This window comes from Crotalus tigris, unplaced genomic scaffold, assembly GCF_016545835.1.
Source record: "Crotalus tigris isolate CLP2741 ecotype Arizona unplaced genomic scaffold, ASM1654583v1 scf7180000017890.1996003, whole genome shotgun sequence".
NCBI classification, from domain to species: domain Eukaryota; kingdom Metazoa; phylum Chordata; class Lepidosauria; order Squamata; family Viperidae; genus Crotalus; species Crotalus tigris.
Genome location: NW_024096707.1, coordinates 809,784 through 821,830, shown reverse-complemented (window position 1 = coordinate 821,830; position 12,047 = coordinate 809,784). Strand labels below are relative to the sequence as shown.

At 37.7% G+C, this 12,047-nt stretch overlaps 1 protein-coding gene across 12 annotated transcripts in view; it reads left to right on the top strand.

Moving 5' to 3' along the window:
• CCDC7 (coiled-coil domain containing 7) overlaps positions 1-11,735 on the top strand; it is a 325,715-nt gene extending 313,980 nt beyond the window's left edge. For 11 of the 12 annotated variants that reach the window (XM_039344077.1, XM_039344074.1, XM_039344070.1 and 8 more), the window contains 3 exons: positions 2,758-2,856; positions 9,671-9,732; positions 11,515-11,735. In XM_039344077.1, the coding sequence (XP_039200011.1) occupies positions 2,758-2,856; positions 9,671-9,732; positions 11,515-11,604 (251 nt within the window). In that variant the 3' untranslated portion in view covers positions 11,605-11,735. The remainder of the gene's footprint in view (positions 1-2,757; positions 2,857-9,670; positions 9,733-11,514) is intronic. The other variant, XM_039344078.1, reaches the window with a different exon arrangement.
• Positions 11,736-12,047: the final 312 nt, after the last annotated feature.

Genomic DNA, 12,047 nt, shown 5'->3' with positions numbered 1-12,047 from the left:
TTAGTTATCTATTAGAATTTTTAAGATCAGTTACATTTAAATATCTAAAACATTTCCTCTATGTTAACCATCCCAAACATTTTTATATTTCCCCATATCAAAAAACAAACTAAAAAAAAGAGAAAAAGAAAAAAAGAAAACATACTGACTTACTTGGGGTATTCATCCCTCTTAAACTAAAATCTTTCTATTTCTTCAACCATATTCGAACAAGTGTTTAATTTTTAAGTATTCCCTCTGATGCACCCCATCATCTAATTCCTCAATTCTCACTTAGCCCTCTCCTTTTGCCAAACATCTTTCCCAGTCGATTCATTCCGTTGAATCAAAGAGTCTTTCCATAACTTGTAAATGTTGTTGTAGATATAAGAGGCAAATCAAACATCATATCTTTGTATAAAGAATTTGCCCCTTCATATTCATTGAAGATTTCTTTCATCATGTCTTGTCTACCCCTTTCTTGTAGTACTCCCAACAGCTCTGCAATCCATCTTGTCAAATCCTTTTTCTTGTTCTCAAATTTATTTTGTGGTCTTAGAATTTTCTTTTCCATGTCCAATGTTTCTCATAAGTTCTTCTCCACTTGAGTCTCCATCTCTAAATTTCTAGTTTATATTCAGTTGTCTGCTTTATATGATCTCTCTCTCTCTCTTTGTTTTCTGATTGTTTATTTGTTATAACATTAAATTGAAGTTGCATTCATTTAGGTTTTCAAATTTATTTTTAATTTCCTAATGGTTTGAAATTAGTGTCATTTGTAATTGTTGTAATATAACATACATTTCCTCCTAGGAAGTATTTATTTTTTCTTAGTACGTTCTTTCTGCAGACCTCTAATGCTCCATAATGACCAAAAATCCTTTCTTTGTCAATCACTTTAAAGTCACAGTTTAAAAAGTATTTATAGTCCTGGAAGGTCAATTTTTGTAGATGGTCCACAGTGTTCTCTTTTATTATTACAGCTGTTTTTTGTTTAGTTAAGGCTTTGAAAGTCACAATATCAGGATTTTTTCCCCTGGGCTGTATATTTAGGGCAGTATTTTCGTCTACTACTAGATGTCAGCACCAGTCCATCTTTCAATTTTCAAAACAAATAAGACTTTTATCTCTGTCAATAATCCTTTGCCAGGAAATTCTTAATAAATTCCATTGATTTCACATTTTACAGGTTTAAATCTTCTATTAATTTAATTTCTGTATCTTTATTCCCCATAAATTTAATTCGCTGCTTCTGTTTAGAGAAGGGTGGGCAACCTCCCCTCAGTTTCGGAGGATTTTTACTTCTGGGGTTTTTCCTTTTTTTTTTTAGGAAATCAGTCAGGTAGAAGAGAGAGAATCAATATTCTTACCCAGTTCAATCACGCTGTTTACGATCACGCTTAATTTAGTGCTTTTTGGCTTTGGCTGCATGTAGCTTGGGCTAGACTCACGAATGATGCTAGCCTTTCTTCTGCCAGTTTCTGGAGGGCTTTCCGGGACATCCGGATCGACCGCCTTCTCCCACAATCGTCGGGGCTTCCCTCCTTGTTTGCCACATCTCTGGGGTGGCCTTGGGCCCATTTAGGGTCCCCAGAGAAAAAACAACCATAGGGCGTGGAGCCAGTGATCCCTCGGCTGTTGTGCTAACTGCGGAAAACCAGAAGCCACATAAAGTCATTTTTAGCACTTCAGATGGATTTGTGTTTTCCAAATAGCATTCCCTGGAATCCTACAGCTTTGCTTCTTGATCAGGGTTCCAGGTTTTTGTTTTTTGTTTAAAAAAAAAACTAACAGTCTTCTAGACCTGAAAAAAAACTTGAGATAGATTAACTTAATGACCTTCAGCTATATTTGATTACATATCCCAAAATATTATAAACATATGGAATTTGAGTCAGCAAAAAGCCTCACAGGATAGTTTTAACTGTAGAGATCTTTTAGAGATACCACCTTACAACATAGAATAATAGATATCCCGGAGGTTTTTTAGTCCAAACCCCGGCTTAAACAGGAGGTTAGAGTAGAAGACCTCCAAGATTAAATTCTTAAATTTAATTTCTGGAATACCTCCAAGATTTAATCCTTAGACTTGATGAATTTGTAAACTTTGACCCACATCACAGTTCTTTAAAAAAATATGCACTGTATGTAATAACATCCTCCAAATCCTGATTATATGCAGAATTTAATGGTAGGTATTGGGTTAGTATTTTTATTTTATATTTATTTTATTTTATACTCTTTTAGCTTTTGAGTCATTTGACTCTTAAAGACTACATGGAAAAATCCATGCAGCTTTTTGGATTGCCATAACTTTCTTCCTAGGACTCAGAGAGTAGATATTACTATTATTTTTTGTAATAATAATAGCCATATCTTAAATGTCAAATTTTTGTCTTGATTGTACAGCATACACAAATCTGACTCTCTAAGCCAGGAGTAGGCAACCTTGGCTCTTTTATGACTTGTGGCTGCTCTAAACACATGAGTTGATTTGATCGTTATAAGCATAAAAAGTGCACATTTTAAACTCATTTTGATTCAGACATACCAAGATAAAAATTCTGAATGGGTAAATGAGATTTTTCCAACTTTAAATGTATTAAGAATGGCACATTTTATATCTCTCTAGTCTCTTTTATCCTATGAATACCAAGAAATGTAAAGAATTATTACTTGTTAAAGTGAAAAATATTTCAGCATTTTTCAAATTCAGAATAACATTGTGATAGAAGCAAAGTAATTTTATATTGATCGTCTTTATATATTTCCATATAGCATGGGAATCAAACCAGTTAAGCCAAAAAAGCTATCCGCAAAAAGTGGCTTTGTTAAAGAGAAGACTATTGGGACCAGAAATAAAAAACAATATAAAAGGTAATAACTCAAATGTCAATTTTACCTTCTTTGTAGATTTTGAGAGGGAAAACGTAAAACAGTACAGTAGTCATGAGATTGTCTTTAAAAGATGTTGGGGGGAAAGCATACTCCTCTTTGCTAGGTAGAATAATGAGAACTGCACAATTTGGAAAGAAGGACTATTGCTGGCTTTCTGAATGTAGTATGCCAAGTACCGTATATTCCGGTGTATAAGACGACTTTCTAAACACTTAAAATCTTCGCAAAAGTCAGGGGTCATCTTATACGCCGGAAAAAATATTACTCAGCAAGTTTTCTCTCCCCCCCCCCTCTCTCTCGCTCAAAAAGAGTCCTGGAGTTATTATTAAAACCAGCCGATCAACTAAAGATATCTCTTTCCAGCCTCTATACTGGGAATACGATAGACATTATCTGGCTGTCGTGATGGTAAGATTTCCTGGAGGTTTATTCCCCATTCTATAATGCTACATTGCAAACCGTCTCCTCTCTTCTTCCCTCCCTTTTGCATCCCAATTCCTTGCCCACCCCTCCAGAACTGCGGATTGGTAGAGGCCGTCCCATGATTAATTCATTCAAAGGAAGTAGAAAGGGATGGCCTATGTAATGGGGAAGAGGGGAAAAGAGTTGTAGGGTGGTTTTTTTTATATAATGAAAACAAACTTAAGCATCTGCGTCCATTCGAGGCACATCTCAGTGCTTCTTCATGCAGGCTTTTCAGCGTTTACCTCTCACTGCCGGTGAGAGTAGCTTGGGGGAGGCGGAGCTTATGGGTCTGGAAGGGGAGGGGTATCAGCTAAATTCCTCTCGGATTTACAAAGCAGGAATGGAGTGAGGACAGAAAACAGCTACACAATCCTTTCGCCGGTCGACTTCCACCGAGCTTGTGCAAGCAGTTTCCCCCCACCCGCCTAAATAAACTTGCATGGTGCATTTGTGGTGTTATTTATGACAGATCCTGGCTGGTCAATCTGGCTCCCATCTATAAGTACTGTAGTGCACTGAGTTTTAATAACAAATTAAAAGGAAAGCCTTTACTCCCCCCCCCATTACTTGGAAAGGGGCAACTTATCACATTTGTGGAAATGCAAGTTTTCGAAGGGCAAATGCCTTTCTTACTCGGTTTATTAACTGCTTCCTTTTCTTCTTCCCTAAACATTCTGGCTGTCGCCAATTTCATTCTTGGTAGTGTTGCTTTAAAAAAACTGCTGAGAAGTCCTTTTGCAGGCAGGGCAATTTTCATCAAGGTGTGTGTGCGATTGACAAGGCAGAGCCTTTGACAAACAGGCAGGCTTTCTGCTCACTCAGCTCTGGGAGGCTGTGGAGGATTCGCAGGGTGGAAGACTGAGAGGAGGAGATCCCTATGTGCAGCCTGCTTGCTCCAAACCAAAGCTTGCTACTGGGGGGGGGCAATGGAAGGGACCCGGGGAGTCACACGCATGCCTACACGCGCACGCACACACCCTGAGCTACTCATTTGGACTACAGGTGGCCAATGAGAACTCAGAAACTGCGCTCCCTTTCCCCCCTTCCTCATGGAATTAGCTTGTCCATTTTTCCCCTAGGGCCTATACAGGGGTAGGCAACCTTGGCTCTTTTATAACTCATGGACTTTAACTCCCAGAATTCCTGAGCCAGCTATGCTGGCTCAGGAATTCTGGGAGTTGAAGTCCATGAGTCATAAAAGAGCCAAGGTTGCCTATCCCTGACCTATAAGATGACAGGAAGGGTTGGGCAGGCAGGGAGAGCTGACCCACCCAATCCAAGCAGGCTTTGTATATAACAACCAGCCAATCACTGGTAAGGTTCATCGCTTGTCGTGATTGGCTGGTTGTTGTATACTGGGTACATACAGTACAGCACCAGTATCTGTACCAGTTCATACAATATAGCACCAATACATACAGTACAGTATACAAATGTCCAATAGTCAAGACCCCATCATGGCTCCACCAGCAAGAAGAAAGAAATATGAAGCCAGTTTCAAACTTAAAGTTGTAAACTTTGCCATGGAACATAATAACTGCGCTGCTGCAAGACAATATGGAGTAACAGAAAAGATGGTTCGGGACTGGAAAGCAAATGAAAAAGCATTAAAGAGTATGCCAAGGGGTAAGTGTGCATTAAGAAGAGGCACCCCACATTGGCCAGAACTCGAAAAACATGTAGCAGACATGGTGAATGAGCATCGCCAAAATGGTTATGTAGTGACACGAAATAAAATACGTTTGTTTGCAGTGGGCCAAATCTAACCCAGATCACAGCAACAGATTTAAGGCCACTGCATCCTGGTGTACTAGATTCTTGGAAAGGCATAATATGGTACTAAGGCAAAAGACGAAAATTGCACAAAAATTACCTGCAGATCTTGATAGCAAAGTAATTAGTTTCCATCAATACGTAATACAACAGTGCATTAAACATGGCTATGCATCCATTGGAAATATGGATGAAACTCCAATGAATTTTGATATGGTTGGAAATAAAACTGTCCATCAAAAAGGTGAAAAAACAATTTTAATTAAAACAACAGGACATGAGAAGTCCAGTTTTACAGTGGTACTAGCATGCACAGCTGATGGTGCCAAACTGAGACCAATGATTATTTTTAAAAGAAAAACAATGCCGAAACTCAAGTTCCCTGTTGGTTGTTTTGTACATGTGAATGAAAAAGGCTGGATGGATGAAGAAGGGGTAAAGCTATGGCTTGATAATGTATGGAGCAGGTGACCAGGTGGACTTATTCAAAAGCGTAGTCTACTGGTGTGGGATATGTTCAGGGCTCATTTAACTCCCAGCACCAAGCAAAGGCTTGCAAGACTAAACACACATGCGGCAGTTATTCCTGCAGGATTGACATCGTTAGTACAGCCATTGGATGTGTGCCTAAACAAGCCATTTAAAGATCGCATTCGAGAACAGTGGAATGAATGAATGGTTAGCGGCGAAAAGTCATTCACAAAAGGAGGAAACATGCGTGCTCCACAATTGGATGTTTTGTGCAAGTTTGTCATAAAAGCCTGGAATGATATTGATTCAGAAACAATAATCAAGTCTTTCAAGAAGTGTGGCATATCAAATTCATTAGATGGTATGGAGGACGACTACTTGTGGCAAGAGGAAGAGGAAGCCGAAGCTGAGACCACACCATCTGATACGGAATTCGATCCATACGATGACTGCCTTGCAAATGTATCACAAGATGTCATTGATATTTTTATGATATCAGATGATGAACAGGATGATTTTAAAGGCTTTTAAAGGGAAAGTAACATGCCAGCAAAATCTGTAAAAATAGCTTGCATTTATGATGGGCGTTGCTGACTCGCCAGGGACTTGCCCTTGCTCTCTCTATTGTTTGTTATCTTCCTCCTATCATCATCAGTTCCAGTTTGGTTGACAGCTTAGAAAACAAATAGCATGGCAGCTCCAATGGGTTTATTGTCTTATCCTTCCTTTCAGCTTTAGAGTGAATTAGGAAAAGTTTAATCACTTGCACTGTTTTATGTTTACATGTTTGATGACAAGCAGCCTTATGTTTATAAGTGACAGTTTTCCTGCTAAGTTCCTGTGTGTCATAAGCATTTGAATTAAAATTACCATATTGAAATCAAATCTGATGTTTTTTAATTTTTATTTGGTGTGCGTTGGAAGAAGGGTAGTCTTATACGGCGAGTATAGCCCAAACTCTATATTTTAACTGGAAAAGTTGGGGGTCGTCTTATACGCCCAGTCGTCTTATACGCCGGAATATATGGTACTTCACCTCTAAATCTAAAAAACACCACCAAACTCTGAGGGAGATGGAGCAGGATTTCAAAATGTGATAAATAAATGCAGGCAAATAGGCAGGCAGGCAGGCAGGCAGGCAGGCAGGAAGGAAGGAAGGAAGGAAGGAAGGAAGGAAGGAAGGAAGGAAGGAAGGAAGGGAGGGAGGGAAAAGGAAAAGGAAAAGGAAAAAAGAAAATAAGAAAATATAAATTTTTGATTAGTTGTCAGTTGCCATCAAGTTGGACTGCTGGTGATTTTCTAAATAAATACTTACTATCTTCATTTGTTTCTTCAATTTTTATGGTTGCTCATTCAACATAAAGCTTTGGGAAGTAATAACTTGCAGTTTTTCCAGGGGGCAATCCATTTGTTTATTTCAACCATCTTTTCCATTGACTTCCTCATCTTTTGCTCCTTTTAACCTTGCCAAGCAGGCAGTTTGTCTTCAGAATAAAGTCTTTTTAAGTGCTCAACTATATAACCCTATATGTCCTTCTTTACTCTCCTGTAGACAGAAACAAGGTATGATGATACTAACATTGCTGTCCCCTAGCAATTTGCTATACCCATACCCATGGTGCTATCTAACAAAATGAAAGTCAATGGTGAAAAAAGAAAGGTTCTACATTTAGGCAAAAATAAAAATGCACAAGTACAGTATAGGTCACTGTTGGAATATTCATGAATAGGAAGAGTCATGTGGTAACTCAGTCAGCCAATGTGAAGAAAGTGCTATTGAGTCTGTGCAAAAGAGTATTGAGTTAGGAGCTGGATTTCCAGTCTCAAAGTTTTGTCTCTGGTCTATCTCTGTAAGAAATCTTCATTAAGCTATGTTGCTGTAAAGAAGAATGGTATTGTAAATATTTTTATATAAATATAAAGTTATTTGAATCAGCTAAATGCAGTCAACTGTGAGAGCTTCTGATTTATTTCTCACCAATAGAGAAATTAAAAATTCTCTAACAGTCAGACATGTCAAACTCATGATGTCACATGATGTTGCACAACATATCGGGAGAGTTTTGCCATTGCCGGCAGTGGAGTGGGCACAGCTTCTGCATGACACGTCTAGCCCATGGGCTGGCAGTTTGACACCCCTGGTATAGGTGGTATCTTGCTCAGTTGTACTAACTGTGAGAGGGATCTCGGAGTCCTAGTGGACAATCACTTAAATATGAGCCAGCAATGTGCTGCAGCTGCCAAAAAAGCCAACACAGTGCTAGGCTGCATTAACAGAGGGATAGAATCAAGATCACGTGAATACCACTTTACAATGCCTTGGTAAAGCCACACTTGGAATACTATATCCAGTTTTGGTCACCACAATGTAAAAAAGATGTTGAGAATCTAGAAAGAGTACACAAAAGTGCAACAAAGATGATCAGGGGACTGGAAGCTAAAACATATAAGGAACAGTTGCTGGAATTGGGTATGTCTAGTTTAATGCAGAGAAGGATGAGTGGGGATAGCAGTTGTTTTTATGGGTTTACTATGTGTTTCCACATATTGCTAAATTTAGCATTACAGGCCTAAGCCTGAATGAAAATTTATGGTGACTTTCTCCTTTTTCTCTCTGCCATACAACTAGAAGGAAAAATGGATTTGGATTCAGTTTGGCTTTCTGAATTTTTGACAAAGGACAGCAAACTATAACAATGTTTCCCAGCTTTAGCCATTTGAAGATGTGTGGACTTCAGTTATGCTATGCTGGCTAGGGAATTCTGGGAGTTGAAGTCCACAGATCTTCAAGTGTCGAGGTTGGGAAACACTGGCCCACACTATCCAAACTTTAATTGAGTTAAAACTATTTAGTAGGTTAGACTGCGTTAGTACTTTATTTATCTATCAAATTTATCGCCACATTTCTATTTTGCCCAGCACTCAAAATAGCTAAGAAAATCAGACCTTAAAAGAAGACTGAAGTATGTGAATAGGAGAGTTCCTGAGAATGGAAATCTGACCTAACCAATGATGAATGAGAACAGTTTCTTTATAATTATAACAGAGATGAGATTTAATTACAAAAAAATATGGATAAGCAAAGCTTGGTACTTTAGTACTATTCTACTGAAAGAAGATTCAGATTATTTGCTCTAAGTGTTACCTAGGACTAAAGACAAAAACAAATTACCTGAAAAAAAATCAGACAGTAATAGAATAAGAGAAGATTGCAGGAAAATCCAGTGGAGTGGAATGGAATGATGGAGCTGGAAGGGATCTTGGAGGCCTTTTAGTCCAACCTACTACCCAAGGCAAGAGCCCTTATTCCATCTCAGACAAATGGGTGTCCAATCTTTTCTTGAAAATCTCCAGCAATGGGGCACACACAACTCCAGGAACCAAGCTATCAGGTGATTTCTTCTTAGCTCCAGGTTTGATTTCTCTTTGATAAGCCTCTCCCCATTGCTTCTTGTCCTGCCCTCAGATGCTTTGGAGAATAAGTCAACTGTCTTTTCTGTGTCTGCCCCTCAAATATTGGAAGGCAACTATCATGTCATCCCTAATACTTCTCTTTATTAGGCTAGACATACCTATTTTCCTTAATTGTTCATCATATGGTTTAGCCTCCAGATCCATCATTTATAGATGCTTACAAATCTGCTACTTGATTATTTTTTCTAAAATTTTCCCAGGTATTGTTGTCAAGCTGTGGTATGTAGTCTTTTCTCTTTTTTGAAAATTGGAACCACATCAGTTCTTGTTCTCAACATGAGTAGAATGGCACTACTGTACTATTAAAACTTCATTGAAGGACATCAGTAATAGGGAGAAAAGAAATAATAAAAACAAATCAGGCTTCATGTAGTTTCAAGGCAATTTCTATATGAGCTGAATCTGCATTGCAAGAGTTGCATAGTGTGCATTTTAAAATGGTAACATAGCTATTTACTTGTCATAAAATATTTACATTCATGTTAATATTATAAAAAGTCAATACTATAAAGTCAATTAATATTTTACCTAGCAAAATAATACAATCAAATATTGGATTATATAATTAAACTGTTATAATACAATAATGGACTTTTGTGTTTGTGATTAGGAGGCAATTATTCTTCAGCCTTTCAAGGACTAACTCCTCTAGCTAATCAAGTTCAAGATTTGGTAAGTAGCTATTGCTCAATTAGAAAGCAATAAAATAATTATGCAGTTGATATATTGAAGGAACGACAGGTAATCCTTGAGATATGACAGATCATTTAACTAATGTTTGAAATTATGACAGAAACTCCCAACAACTACATATAACCCCCCTCCCATTTCAAAGTTATGATGGCTGCCATGGTTCTGTGTGGTCCTTATGACCCATCACTGGTTGCTGCAGGCCCCCCCCCCCAGCATCTCTCCCGCCTTCCCACCCTGCTGGAACCTTGCAGTGCTTGGGCCTCTTTCCCACATGCCCATATCCTACTGCACACTTGCCTTGTGAAGTTCTTCGGATGTCATGTTGTAGGAGGGTGGGCCATGAATCCCCCAGGCCATGCAACAGCAATCCAAATACAACCTTCAATCAGTGTCAGGGAAATCTATTAAACTTTTAAACCATCTTTAAAGTTTTGAGGTCTAATATGGTATTTCATGAATATGTCTTCTTTCTAAATTGATAAATACAAATAATGTTTATAGCCATGGAATCATGTTGTCTCTCAAGAAAGCAGATGTCGATTTTAAAAATACCATTACTATTTGCAAAAGAGCAATTCACTGATTAAAAAGGTAAACATCTTTTACCCGTGTTCAAACAAGGTGAATAAAAACAATAGACTTCAAAATGGTATTAAAGTAGTGGTTCTTATAATTAGTACTGCCTGTAAAATGTAAAATATTTTGTTTTACCATTTAAGCAGTATATAAGTTGTTTGTATTCCAAAAGAACAAAATATAAAATAACTCATGTTCCATGGTCTTTTAGAACACAGTTAAAATTTTCAAGTTTTGCAGAAAACTGCCTCCTGAAAACAGAACCTTTGCACCTTTGTTTTTATGACTGTAATGTATGGGATATGTCCTTGATAGAAATCGGTAAGAACCCTTACATAAGAAAAAAAAGCTTAATTCTTTTAAGTTCTGGGTAGCAAGATAATATAGATAATTGCTTAGTGACCATTTGAAGTTACAGTAGACCCCTTCCACAAAGGTACTTACCACTTGATTTCGAAACAATTCAAACAAGTTTTTGATTCACTGGGATATAAGAAGTAAAGCACATTGGGCTGACAAAATTCTGTTGTTAAAGTCTATCTAAATAAAGTGTAGGTTTAGTTTTCTGATGGAGTTGCTTTTCTGATCTGATGTGATCTGATCTACCTAGCTGGGCTAACAATGACAGGGCCATGCTTCGTACCTGGCCTGGCAATTTTTTCACCACAACTATTTTTAAAGTTGTTCTAGTCATGCTTAACTTAGTCTTTGAAATGGTTTACTTAAGTAGATTGTACTGCTCCCTACCATACCAGGTTCATGCTAAGCTCTTATGCTAAAAATATCTGACTATATGAAGAACCATTTGTTGAGCCTGCTGGAGATGAACTTAGATAACCTTTATTGTCATTTTTATATTGTGGGCACAATGACACACATCAAAAATGAAATTTAGTTGCCCACTCTCAAAATGAAACACATAAATGACATACACCTAAACATACTATGAACAACATATGTATAGACCCACATCCCTACACATATGTAGCAATAAATATTAATGTTTTCTGGTATTAAGCTGCAGTGTATCTGAAGTTTCTAGTTGTCTGTTGACTAACCAAACCTACAATTGCAAAAGGAAATAAATGAAGGGAATAATATATAATTCAAGTAATAATCTGAAATATATTTCATATAGTTGATTATTGAAATTGCATACTCAGAATACTTTTGTTTGAATTGTAGGATTCATTCATTATTTGTGGAAAGGGATGTTCTCCTACAAGAAAAGATGGAACTTCCCCACTTATATGGCAAAATACAAGAAGCCACTGATCTAACTTTAATCTTTTGGATTAATTCATTATGCAGCAACCTTGTAACTTTCAACTTTACAATTGTGATAAGGAAAAATAAGGCATTCATGTATTAATTTCTCTTGAGACCTGTGAAAACTGTAATTTGAAGTCGAACGGTAGTTAAAATATATGTAAGCTGAACCACCAAATCTCAGAGTCATTACTTTTACTGCATTTGATAAAAGTACATTTATGTCTTCTGAAATGATTTTTTGGGGATAGGGAGGTCTGCGATGGTACAGTCTTGTCTAGAAGGGGGGTTGTCTTACCTGAATGCCTTTTCTTAGCACGGAGATGGAGAATCCACCAATGGGTTTAGACTGTGTTCCTGCCCAATCAGATCAAGTCAGCCAAAGTTGCAACATCTGTCCTGGGCTAGAGTGTCCCAGTCTCGATGCAGGCGAAGCCATGACTGACAGC